The 13,331-nt window shown below is 37.8% G+C and overlaps 1 protein-coding gene across 8 annotated transcripts in view; it reads right to left on the reverse strand.

Moving 5' to 3' along the window:
- Positions 1-13,331, reverse strand: part of RBM25 (RNA binding motif protein 25) — a 37,090-nt gene that overhangs the window by 16,965 nt on the left and 6,794 nt on the right. For 5 of the 8 annotated variants that reach the window (XM_052782272.1, XM_052782276.1, XM_052782273.1 and 2 more), the window contains 7 exons: positions 11,264-11,298; positions 10,331-10,451; positions 6,530-6,579; positions 4,883-5,053; positions 4,510-4,567; positions 3,165-3,325; positions 424-606 (listed from right to left, as the gene is read on the reverse strand). In XM_052782272.1, coding sequence (XP_052638232.1) covers positions 424-606; positions 3,165-3,325; positions 4,510-4,567; positions 4,883-5,053; positions 6,530-6,579; positions 10,331-10,451; positions 11,264-11,298 — 779 coding nt within the window. The remainder of the gene's footprint in view (positions 1-423; positions 607-3,164; positions 3,326-4,509; positions 4,568-4,882; positions 5,054-6,529; positions 6,580-10,330; positions 10,452-11,263; positions 11,299-13,331) is intronic. The other 3 variants (XM_052782274.1, XM_052782275.1, XM_052782280.1) reach the window with 1 other exon arrangement.

The following is a 13,331-nucleotide window of genomic DNA, read 5'->3' on the forward strand; positions in this document are numbered from 1 at the left end:
AGAGCAAATTCCTGCCATTACAAAAGCGCCCTGGCACCTTTCAATGGAAATGGATGGTATGCAGGAACTCTTTACAGTTGTTTAAGTTCTCATCTGAAAAACCCTACATGCACATACAGATTAAACTGCACTAAATTCAGTATTTCCACCTTCACAGGGATGAAAGGTCAGTTCAATCCTGCCCAGATTCAAACCTGTTGTTCCAAGAAGTCTAGGTGCTTAGGTGCCTAAACCATCCTGAAGGGATGGTGTCTATAACTGACTATCTTTCAGCTTAAAAAGAATGAAACTGCTGCTGACATCAATGCTTGTTGATTTGTTTTCTCATCAGGAGTTTAGGTTTAAAGTATTTGCACAAGGTTTGGCCATTATATAAAGGTGAGTTGAAGAAAAATCTGTTTTGTCCAAAATCAAAACACATACGTCCTCCTTCTTTTCCTTTTTCTTCTTCCTGGGGTGAGAGTCAGATTCCTGGGAGGGGGCATTGAGCTCGCTGGAATATTCTCGTATTAAGACTTCAATGGCCCCTTTAATTATCTGATCTCTTCTTTTCGTTTCCTCATCCAGTGCTTCATCATCATCATTTGTTGTCTCTGGTCTGGAGTTCTAAGGAAAAATGGCAAAGTAACAGGAATCAATAAATTGAGAATAATATTAGTTTTATTTCAGAAGTTCACCTTTGATCATCACATTCATGCCCCTACAGCATTTACTAAAAAAAAAAAAAAAAACAAACCAAAACCAAACCACAAAACAACACAACAAAACCCAAACCACCTACAAATAGTTATCAATTGCATTATTTTAGTCAGATCTTTTCACACTGGCAATACCATAGGGACCACATAGTTTTACATGTGGAATGGCTGCAGAGAGCAAGTGTAGGATTGCATAATAAAATAGAACAGATAAATGGTGATTAAGGTGGTAGACAGGAAAAGAGAAAGTGCACGCACGCTCACAGAAAGGCAATCACTATAGTCCAGCTCTTGGTCAAAAGTTTCTGCCTTGTATCCTCCAGAACTTCAAGTCATTTCAATAGCAGTTCCTCAAAGCCTTCTACTTAAGTGCCATGCAATACAAATGCCTACCTATAACTTTCAAGCTGCAACTTATAATGGGAGAACTATAGTAAAGAAACATTGTTAGGGAAAACATTCCTTGCACAGCAAACATTTTCTTATTATTGTTGATCAATTACTTTGTAGTTCCTCATGTTTTTGCCCCTTTCCACCTTGTAGGGAGGAAAGGGAACACACACAAAGAAGAGCGTTTCACTAAATGTTACATGAAAGGGTAGAACTATGATTTGCATAATGAGCAAGGTAGCCCACCTCTTGATCCCCTGAATCTTTTAGAAAAATGGAATCTCACCTGAGAATCCAGCTGAGTATCCCGTCAAGCAATAGGTGGTGGGTGGAGTGAGGGGGAGGGAAGGGTCTGATGGAGCAGCAGCTAAGAATGAGGGGGAAGGGAGGATTCAGTTGGAGCTGAAGAAGCTGCCAGGCCAAGGAGGAGCAGGCTGAAAAGAGCTAGAAGGCAGTGACAGGGAGTGGAATTGAAGAGGTCCAGGGAGAAGAAGTGATCAGGGAAAGGAGCTAATTAGATAAAGGTTTGCTTGGTGTGTCTCTATAAGAAATTGTGTTGTACTGTACACGTTTGATTTCTTAATAAAAAAGATTAAAGTTGCAACTTTTGGATCTGAGTGGCACCAGCACACCAATGACGGTATGAAAGGAATCTCAAGCAGTATGATTACAATACACTTCATCAATATTCCTCGGCAATTCGTAGTCTTTCTTTGCACCACCACAAACAAAAAAAACATTTGGAGCTAATCCCACTCGACGGTTCAACAGAATTGGCACATACTGTTCACTGAAGCCACAAACAGTAACCTCTGCTTTATTACAATCAATCCCCCAGGATTAATTGTAACCCACAGGAGCTCACAAAAAACAGAATTCATGAGAGATGTACAAGAACTCCACTGATACTTTTTATAATATCAGCTGTGAAGCACAGTATTGCAGGTGATGCCAACAGGAAACAAGGAAGCATGGAATGAAAAGGTCAGTCAAATCAAACCCTTACCTAGGTTAACAGCTAGTACATTACTCCATTCAAAACCCATGCAGTTAGCACTCTGCTTTACCGAGCCATTGCATTTAATCCCATATACTGGGTACACAGTCAAAAATGTGTCAAGTACTTCAAGTCATCATTATGCCTCTAGTTCTGGTTATATAAATTGAAATAAAAGTACTCATGTTCCCACTGTATTTTACATACCTTTAAGAACAATTCCAAATTGGAATTTTAAAAATTTACCTGCTACAGTGTGATTAACATTTTTAGTTTTCTGAACAAGAGCCTCTTCTCACTTTCATTTTACAGAAAATAATTGTTTTAAGTACTATCTTAAGGCATATGCAGAACTTCAAAATAGTTAGAGACCAAACCCAACAACTTGATTATGATTTGAAATATATTATTTTAGCAAAGAAACAGATAAAATTGATTTTAATGCAAATTTCTCAGTTAAGTATCTTTGTCTCTCACAAGAATTCAATATATAAGATATCAAATATCTGCAATTATTCCAGAACAGATCCTTAGCTCTGGAAAAGAATGGTACAAAACCAATTTCCCCATCTACTAAAAGTCTGTAAGCTACCCACTGCCTGATAACTGCATCATCTACTGAATGATCTACTTCTTTCCTTTTCATTAATTTGTTCTAGAAGATCATCAGTGAACAGGAAAGAAACTCCAATTCTCCTCAGACAGCTGATTTACGGAATCTGACAGGGTAACAATTACTTCTAGAGTTTATATACTTTCAACAGTTTCTAAACAAAAATGAAGCAACAGAATCATAAGGTATAGCATGTATTACTACACTTTAGAATGAATTACAGAATTAATTCTAGAGATTCAGTTGTAGCTTACAGATAAGTTTGAATGCTGGTGAATTAAGAGCTTACACTTCACTGCCTTTCAACATATCTTCAGACTCATTAATGTGATTCTGACGAAATCCTAAAATGAATTAAGGGCAGAGACAAGAATAGAAACTAAGAGACACACTCACAATCTGATCTAGCAAGTATATTACATTACCCTCCTGCCAAAATAACACAAGTCATACATTATATACGTACCCCATTAGAAGCCTTTTTCTTTGCTTTCCATTCATCTAGCTGAGCCTTTGTCTTTGCATCAACTTTGACTAGCAGCTTCTTCTCCCCGATCTGGAGGTCATGAAGTAGTCTCAGTGCTCGTAGTGTGGATTCTGGTTCTTTGTACTCACAAAATCCAAAGGCTGAAATGGATGATTGAAATGAAGAGTAAAAGTGTTAAAGGTCTTCAGGTAATTTAGTTTGTGTAACTAAAGTGTTTTGAATCAATACACTTGGAACATAGGCACTTCTTTTTTTGAAACCAGGAGTACACATCATAAAAAGTCAGAAAGATCAGTCACTGCATTAGTCTTTGCTATAACTAATGCACCAGTGAATAAGGTGAAAGCAATACATACATCGTAGCTGCCCCATCCCTGCAAACATTCAAGGTCGGGGTAAACAGGGCTCTGGGCAACCTGATCTAGTTGAAGATGTCCCTGCTCATTGCAGGGGGGGTTGGACTAGATGACCTTTAAAGGTCCCTTCCAACTCAAACTATTCTATGATTCTATGATTGTGGTTCTAAAGCTTTTGACATGTCTGTCTTAACTAAGGAATGCAGTCTATATGAAGACATGTCTCAGGTGGATTTGCAATTGTCTGAAGACCAAGGACATCGATCAACAGCTCATTGTTAACCTAGAAGGAGGAGTACTTCAAACTAGATTCTTCACAACAGTTACAGAAAGTTGTAAATGAGAAAAACACCTTATGAGAGCAAAAAAAGTATGATATATAAGAAAGCTGAAGAAACTGAATTACAACTTGAAAAAATAAAAAAAAAAACAACCTAGGGAAGATATGAGAATACCAACAGTAAAAAACAGTAACCAGAATTGTTTCCTCTATCCACTGGAGAAAGGTCACATGAAAAATAAATCAGTTCTATTTGATAATAGGGAAGAAAGATAAATTTTATATCAGGAAAACCTCCTTAACAGAGAAGGACAATATCTAATAATGGAGGAGACTATTGACAGTGTTGCAAATATGCTCCTTTGGAGGCCAAGTCCAAACTGGTAAACCTTTCTCAGGGATGGTCTATAAACTCCTGATTCAGTCTCAGAACAGAAAGGTGAGAAAAAATAGGCCCCCAATACATTTTCCTATTTAACCTTTCTCAATTTTATCTCTTTCATTCTGTCTTGATTCCAAGGACAGAAAATACTAGCCCTTTACTAGGAAGTATTTAGCAGTTAAATATCATATACAGTATCCTAAAATGTAACAGTATTAACAATAGCAATGTGTCAGGCATTTGAAAAGCTGCCAGGTAATAAAAACAAGAGTCTGACTAGAGATTTTGAAAAGTATGAACAATTACCTTGAAGTTTTCCAGATGCCCCTTGGACTCTCTTCCAACTCAAAACCAAGCCACATTTCTGCATTAAAGATAAACATTATTAAATAATATTATTGTTTATGTTCAAAATATTACAAAAACTTAACCCCTCTTTGCAAAAAATGACATGTAAAAAGGGTAAACTATTAAAAAAATAAAATAAGTCTATGTTCACTGACATGCGCAGCTTAAAAAAAGCTGTACTCTTCACTTACTGACTTTAAACTCAAGCGTAATGGACTGCAGTTCCAGTGAGGGGGACTAACTCTGCATTTAGTTTCAATCCACTGCTTGTGGGTCATTACTTCATTCAACAGCCAGGGATGAAATATAACAAGCAGTCCACTGTACTTACTGCTAGAAGCTGCCGTATGAGCATGTCCGAGGCCTTCTCAGAAATGTTGCCTACAAAAACAGTGGTAGTGGGACCACTGTTTTCATCATTTTCTTTGTTCTTTAAGCCAGGATGTTCTTTTCTGGCTCCCAAATGTTTTCCAACCATAGACACTGTGGTAGGAACTAATACCTAGAAAGAGGAGGAGAGGGTGTAAAATAAAGTGTTGGGTTGTTTTTTGAGGTTTTTGTTTTCTTTTCTTTTTTTTTTAATTTAAATCCATATGACAAAAGAGTTGGGGATGCACATGTATTTAAAAATTAAATTTTCAAACGAACCTTAGTTAGGCTTACAGAGTGAGACACCAATAAGTGGTTTAGGCTTTAACACTTTATACAATACAAAAAAAGACTGCCATTTTCCAGCAAAGACAGACAGAAAAAAAATGTGTACCTGCACATGGCTACTGGAAGGTCTCAAGGTGAGCATACAGTAACATTAAGTATTATTTCTTCTACAAGTAACTAATTTGCAACATTTGAGTCACTGGAAGTTGAAGTACCTTACCTAACAGTGTAAAAAAAGCAAGCAGCAAATAGAAAAGTAACTCTGACTCAAAAGGCTTCAATGGACACATGACAGGTCTTAAAGCTTTCACAGAGTGAATAAAACACTAGTGCTTTATTTAATCAATACGCAACCCAAAGCCTCTTTGGGTTAAGGAGCAAACACTTGTAAAATAAGCCATACAGAGATAGGCACGATCATCTCTTCCATTTTGCTGCACCTCTCTCCTTCCACCCATGATTTAATGGTACACATGCACTGAGTCCCTCTTCTCAAAACACCCTTCTAGAAGTGTCACTTAATAAAAATTATTTTAATCAGAAAACTGAATAATGCATTTGTTCCAGTATCTTTGTCTTAAATACATCAGTTACCGTGAACATATCCTCCATAATAGAAGCTATCAAAAAATTCAGTATTTTGGGGAGATACCATTTATGCAAAATCTTAGAAACAGTAATTCACCTTGAAGACAAAAAGTAACCTTTGTATTTTAAAGAGTGCTTTTTTCTGCCCCATAAATCATAAATCTTCCTTCCAACTAGAAATTAGTAAGACAAACAAAAGAGACCTCTCTCATATGCTCTTCCACAGATGCATACTACATGCAACTATTCCTTCCCCTGCAACACAGGGAAAGGGAGCTTGTTTGTAAGGTTGTCAACACACATCTTTCTGGCCAACTCAGCAGTGCTGCATGATGGCCTTACAAACCTGGATGAGGTGATGCCTCCAGAGCACTCTGTTAGGCCAACAAACTCAAAAGCAAGAGACCTGGAATCTAACTGATCTAACTGTACTGCATAGGAAGACCATGCATGACCCAAAGGCAAAGCCTAAATCATTGTATTTGAGAGAGGTAGGTCTTCTTGCAAGAATAGTAATTGTTTCACCTTTGCAGCTAGCAGCTCCAGACATTACTTCAAACTTTGTCTAGGTCAGAAATTAGCATAATATTTGCACAACAGTTGCATTTAAAGTGAAGCATTTCCTTTCATAGTATGAATACTGATGGAATAGAGCAAAACAAAAATACTGTTAACATCTACTTTTACTCTCCACTTTATTTTGCTATCATCTCATCTCCACTGTAATACTTACAGTCGGAGCAGGAGCCATAATGCCCATTGGTACAGGAATCATAGGGGTCCCTGAGAAAGACAAGACATTAATATTAGTCTGGCCTGTTGAGATTACTGATGAATACAAATGAACTGATCGTAGATGTGATTTCCAAAGCAGACAGCAATTTGGTCAAAAAAGAATTTCACAGTGCTGATTACCATTAATTCCTTAAGCGCTCAAGCACAGCCTGAGTACACTAACATAATATGCATCCTGGTCACTTCTATCATATTACCATTTCAACTTTGTCACAGACAAATCTATTTTCAAAGCACATTCAAACCACAGTATTCTTCTAGAAGATAACCGTGTGATGAATGAGGCAGTGAATTCCATAGAGAGCAAAAGCAGCTGAGATGATAATCTCACTCCTTACTTGCTCAATTCTCATAGCACAATCAATTCTGCGTACAGCGTCAGGTTGAGGTCCTACAGAGAATGCCACCAGGCTTTATGCTACTATTTATGGAATAGCTTAATAAAGGTGGCATAGAAAACCTCAATCCAGAAGCTCCCTACTTGCTGAATACTTGACTTGGCAGTCTCTAAAACTTAATTTAAAACAATATTTAATCAGGTGAAACCATTCAATACCCTGTTTCCCACTACCAAATTCACTGGTAGCTTTAAGTACTATCACGTGAGCCAATATCTGATCACAATAAAGGCTGTTTATCCTTCCATGCCAGCTGCTAGAGGATGGATTTCAAAACTACTTGCTGGCCAGTAAAGGCACCGAGACTCAAGAACAATGAAGTCAATCTCACGTTCTTCAAGAAATACCCTCTAGGGATCCTAGATCTCTTTTTTAATTCCACAAAAACTTCCTTCATCTTTCACTCTCAATCCTTCCCTTTTGATCCTTTCCTTCGCCATCTCTCTTACTGCTGTATTCATAAAATCCTAACCAAACTTCTGCAACCTACCATTCCTGGACTTGTTCCCCCACTTTCTGCAGTGCTTAGTTGTGAAAGAACACGTCTTCTCAGACACCCTCTCCAGCTTCTTCCTCATCCACTCTGGTTCCATCATTTTCTCCATCACACGACCTCTTCCTCAGACCCTTCATATTAAAGTCATACTACCTCCTATCCCTCCAAACCGTTCAGAGAATCAAAAGGTGTATTGGTCTCCCATGCTCTCAGTTTTAATGCACCATGGCATCTCACAGACTGGAGGAGCTACTCCAAGACAAGACTCCAGTTGTGCAGCGCTGTAACTATTATAACTATAATTATCATGATGCTGAACTTACATTTTAAAGTTACATCTCAGTAAAGATACTTGTGTTATCACTGACGGTTCTCTGAAACTATCAGCCCCAATGCTCAACAGAAGCCAAAAAAATCCACTAAAATGTTGGGCATCATCAACAAACATAGTGATGATCAAGACCACAGGCATCATTTAGCAGCTATACAAAAACAGGGTGCACCTATACCTTGGCTACTGCCTACACACCTGGTCTCTGCAACCCAAGAACAACACGCAGCCTTAGAGAAGAGCAACTACATGACTTAAGTGTTGAAGCAGCTGCTTTACTAGGAAAGACTCTACACTCCTGAGACTCTTCAAGTGTGGAGGTTTGCAAGGCATGGAACATGACTGAGGTACACAAAACCACAAAACGCAAGTCACCCAACTCTCACATCAGAACTGGGCCAGGAGGGGGACACTAAGTAGGCAATGCGTTTAAAGACAGACATAAGAAATTAGCACTTTGCACAGTGGTTAATGAACCTCTCAAAGTTGGTGCAAGAGGTAACAGTGGAGATAGACAGTATCAGCAGGTTCAAAAAATATCAAAATGTGCATGAATGACAGGTCCAGAAAAAGATAAAGGAAAAATGAAAGATCATACTCTAACATCCGTAATGCTACAGTTGTATGAGGGAACAGACTCAGAAAGCAGATAGGTGTGCATGCCCACCCTAAACACCATCTTGTATTCCCGCTGCCCGGACAATGCATCAGGCTATACGGACTGCTGGTCTGACCCACTACAGCATTTCTTACACACAAACCGTAATTTTTTACATCTTAATGGTATCCAACGATTTTCAGAGATTACAAGAGTTATCAGAATCACCTCCTTATCAAATCTTCCACACTTAGAGATGGAAATGCTAGAACTTCTTATTTTTAACAGCCATATTTTTAAGCGAAACAAAACACTTTTCCTAACTTCATTCTTACATAAGCAAACTGCTCTAGCTGAAACTTTTCAAAAAATTATAGGCTGAGTAAGATAACTAGAACATGACGTTTTGACCAAACGGCTAGCTAAAGATAATACTATAAGCCACTAAAATTGTGATCTTAACGTATGGAATAACTTCAGAGTAGACTTTCATAAAGCCACTGTGGCATTTTCAGCATTTTCAACTCTATTGATACACTTGTGCTACGAAATGAGAGATCCATATCCTCTACATGTCAAAATAAGTTATCTGCACAGGTAAGCAAATCGTGTTTTTAGTGTGCAGAGAAAAATTTAATTCTCGCCTAATACCAGGCTTCTCCACTCTACCTACTGTTTGGATTACTAATACTGAAACAAGACTATTTATATAAAAGTCAAACACAGCAAGAGAACAAAAAGATCTTTGTTGCACATGTTAAGAAGCAAATGTTCAGAGCAGAAACTTCTATCAGGCATTTAAAAATATTCTTCAGAAATTTATTTTTAAAAGTATCTGGTGTTTTTCACACTTGTATATATAAATCTGAGCTAGTAAAGATAAGAGGTATGGTTTTAAAATTTAACCTGAAATTTTTGATGGCAGAATGCTACCTAATCAAGTTCTCTGCCTTTAGCAGAAAATAGATAACATCTCGTGGATCTCAGGAAAAAAGTTTGGAAAAATTAATGCAAGTAAGGATTAGCCTGATGAATGGGTATGCACAAACCATTCCTGAGTTCAGCAATCTGGTTTTTAAATGCCTTTATTGTCTATAAAACACTTGTGCACAACACAGCTTAAGACCATACAGACAGGAGTTATTTTTTTGCAGCCCTTGTGATGAATTTTAAAGGGTTAATTCTCCAATGTATTCCTCTCTCCCACTCGCTCTGTCATCTCCTGCCTCCAGTCACTGTTATCTATACTGGCAGTGTACAGAAAGAAGGTGGTTCCAGACCAACGAATTAAAGTCTCAATGCAAAAACCAGAGGCTGATCTTACAGATGAACAAAGAAAAAAAGGTGGGATTAATTTTGTAAAGATCAGAAGGACTGAGGGATGTAACAGTAAGTTTGCAAGACGATGGAGGGAAGCATGTAAGAAGCAGATTAAAAGAAAGTGGGACTTACAAAAAGTGGAGAAAAACAATGCAAGAAGTTGGACCTTCTCTGAAAGTTACTCCTATATTTACACACCACAGACACTCAGTGTACCCAAGTGTTTCCAAAGGCTACTACAATGGCTTATATGAAAGCAACTGAAAATCATAGTCTACTGTCAAAACAGTGGCCCTTAGAATACCTTAACATTAACAAAAATCATCACCTAGCTTCAGTCTCAAAAAAAAGGTCCAAGACAGTCTGGTGTTGTCTCTAATGGTTTGATTTCTGGACAGAAGTAGGCAGCTTTTGGTAGACCAAAAGAAGCCTGCTCACATGACATGATCTGTGGGTAAACTAGAAACTCACTTGTAATGTACACAAATCAGAGTTACTGAGATACATTAAGAGCCAGTAACTTTTGTAAATAATACAATTCAGAATAATAAAGGAAATTTATTTCTACAACACTTCCATATACTAACATAACTTACCAGGAGGTACAGGTGGAGGAAAGCCAGGAAACTGTGGAGGTGGGATCCCAGGGGGAAGTGTTGGGATTCCCATAGGAGGGCGATTCAAATGAGGTGGAAAAGACATTCTTCCAGTCAAAATCTGTCAAAGAGATCGAAAACTTGTACTAGTCAGTTCCCAAACACAAATTACAAAAGCAGTGCAAATGATAAGTGTCCATAATGATTTTAAATCTTTATAGGGACATTCAACTACAAACTAAAACTATTTTAACTCTTTTTCCCCAGCTATTCATTAAGTTACAAATGTAGTAGAAGTCTTCTTTCACAATGAAAAACAGCATTTCTAGGAAACTGTTTCAGAATGAAGTGAAAAACAAAACTATATCTGACTCCTCATACCAGTGGTTTACAAGGAGTGTCAATTTAACAGCATTTAACAGTTTGTACAGTTTCTTTAAAACAAAGCTATCTTTGCAGTATCTGAAAACAGAAGTAAATCTTGTAATATATTTTCAATAAGGCAAGTAGTTCTCTTGTACAAGAAATGAACACACAAAACAGAACTGTGGAACAAGAGGAGACAAAGAACTGGGACATCCCGATGCTCAGCATTAATGGGAATTGTATTTAAGACAACATTGGGGAGATGCCCAAATTCCAGCACAGAGACAGTTAAAAGCTTGGAAGAGAGTTCTCTAATCTATTTTTAACCTCCCAGTTCACACATCTTCTAGAGCTCAACTTGGATGATAGCCCACGAGCTCAGAGTCACTATGCTACCATGGAGAGTGAAGATTGTTTAAACATCATTTGCTATTCAGATGGTTGTTATTACTATGTGCATATTACTGACCCTGTAACAGACACCACCCAATAATAAAAAACTCAGGATCACTCAACACAACTAACGAGGCATGTATTTTTGCTTCCAATATAATCTCAGCAACTTACATGGTCAAGTCTACAAAAAAGGTTGGCCCTCAGTTCTAAAAAAAAAAAAAACAAAAAAAACCCAAACCAAAACAAACCAAAATTGGTCACCAATATTACTGCTGAGCATATAGGTACATTCATACTGCAGTGAGGAAGCACTAGAAGAACTTCAAACACACTGGATTGTGTGGATACGAATCACAAAGACACCGTATAACAAGCGACAAGAATCCAGATAGCTGTCTGTGCAAACATTTGCATTTCTCCATGGACTGTACAGACTGCTTTACAACCTACAGTACCATATCTTCATTGCAACTGTTTTCCAAAAGGCAACCACAAGTCAATACTGAAGCAGGCAGCCTTGAGAAAAAGTTATGACAAGCAAAATTCTGATATGTACAACAGACCTGTAGATTATAAGATGCTTTCCCAAGCTTCCTGGCACCAAACACACAAGAAGCAGGAAACGAGCTTTGCTGGAGACAGATGTGCCTCGGGTACATGTACAAGAGCAAGCAGTTAACGACAGTCTTAAATACTAGAAGAGCTAATATCAGTACTCTACCACAACAGTAGATACATTTGAAACAGCTAAAAAAATTATAATAAGAGAATCATGTGGCAAAACTTCTTCCCACAGAGTCTGGAAACAACTATGAGAGATAAACGTAGATAGTGGACTGGAGAGGATGAAAGGGAAACCCAAATGTATTTGCCAATACCTTTGAACATCAGAACTTACTTATTCTGGTATAAGAACACATATATGACCCTATAGCATAATTCTCTCAAAGACACATTTACAACTACATCAATTACAACAGGTTTGTGATGATGGCATTCACTAATTGGCCCCAAAGGGCATTCATCAACATCCCACCAGGAGAAAAAGATAAACACTCCTGTGACACAAGGTCTAAGATAGTAGAAGAGACAAGACAGCAAATGCAAGCATTCCTCCAACAGTTCAATAAAGATTATTTTATGCAATGTAATAAACATAAAACTTTTTTTCCCCCCTTAGAATCCATATGCCTAAGAACACACTTCCTTTCTGTCAATCTTGAATTTTTAAAACTGAATGGGCAAAGAAAAGCAGCAAAGGTGTACTGCCAAAAAATTTTGTTTGGAATGACATTTTTTATTGTCTCTTCAGACTATGTGCACGTCAGCTAACATTCCTCTAGAATGTGAAACTTGGATGGTATGGAAGGGAACAGAACTCCCTTATCTGCCTTGGTATCACTATTTGAAACTTTTAAACCAAAAAAACCAGCTAATGGTCCCGGGAAAGGCAGAAAATTAAGATCTTTATGGCTCTCAGTCCTTATATTGCAAGCTGACAAGACAACTGGACAAAATTCAAAGCTGTTTTGGGGCAGGATGGTAGAGCAATAAGCTATTGGGTCTGAGATGGTTCTAAACAGGCTACAATGGTATTATACCATTATACCAAGACATTAAGGAGTGGTCTGTTAAACAACAACAGAACAATTGGGGAAGTGATTTTCCTCGCCGCCTGTAGGTGCAGTCCCTTCTCTCGCTCTGATAAGCACTTTATCTGAGACACCATTCTGGAGAAGCTAAAGAAAAAAAAAAGCCTAGGGACTAAGAGGTGAAACAGTTCTTTGAATTAAAGATGCTGAAACATATCATACTCAATGGATGTTACATATACACACAGGCAAATTGGTTTTTTTTTTTAATTTTAATAAAAAAGCACAAAGATTTGGCAGTCAATGAAGTAATTGTTACTGCATGAAAGGAACAAGGCAGTTAGTAAGAATGGATCAAATTTAGTCTTTCAATCTTCCAGTTAGATGATGTGAAACACACTGTTATCTGTAGGCCTTCAACAATCCATTTTAGTTGAAGCACTCTGTTCTTATTTTTTTCCATATTTGTATAGTTATTTTCACAGCAGCTAGGATCTGCTGTGTTACTGACTTAATTCTTGCATGGACCAATCCTAGCACCTCTGCTGTCTGTGACACTGAAGATCAACACCAGGATTAAAGAAAGCCTTGGTCTCTTCCTTGCTACTGTGTGTAACTACCAATGTGAAACCAGCATAGAGAACAGT

This window comes from Harpia harpyja, chromosome 3 (assembly GCF_026419915.1).
Source record: "Harpia harpyja isolate bHarHar1 chromosome 3, bHarHar1 primary haplotype, whole genome shotgun sequence".
In the NCBI taxonomy this organism is placed as follows: domain Eukaryota; kingdom Metazoa; phylum Chordata; class Aves; order Accipitriformes; family Accipitridae; genus Harpia; species Harpia harpyja.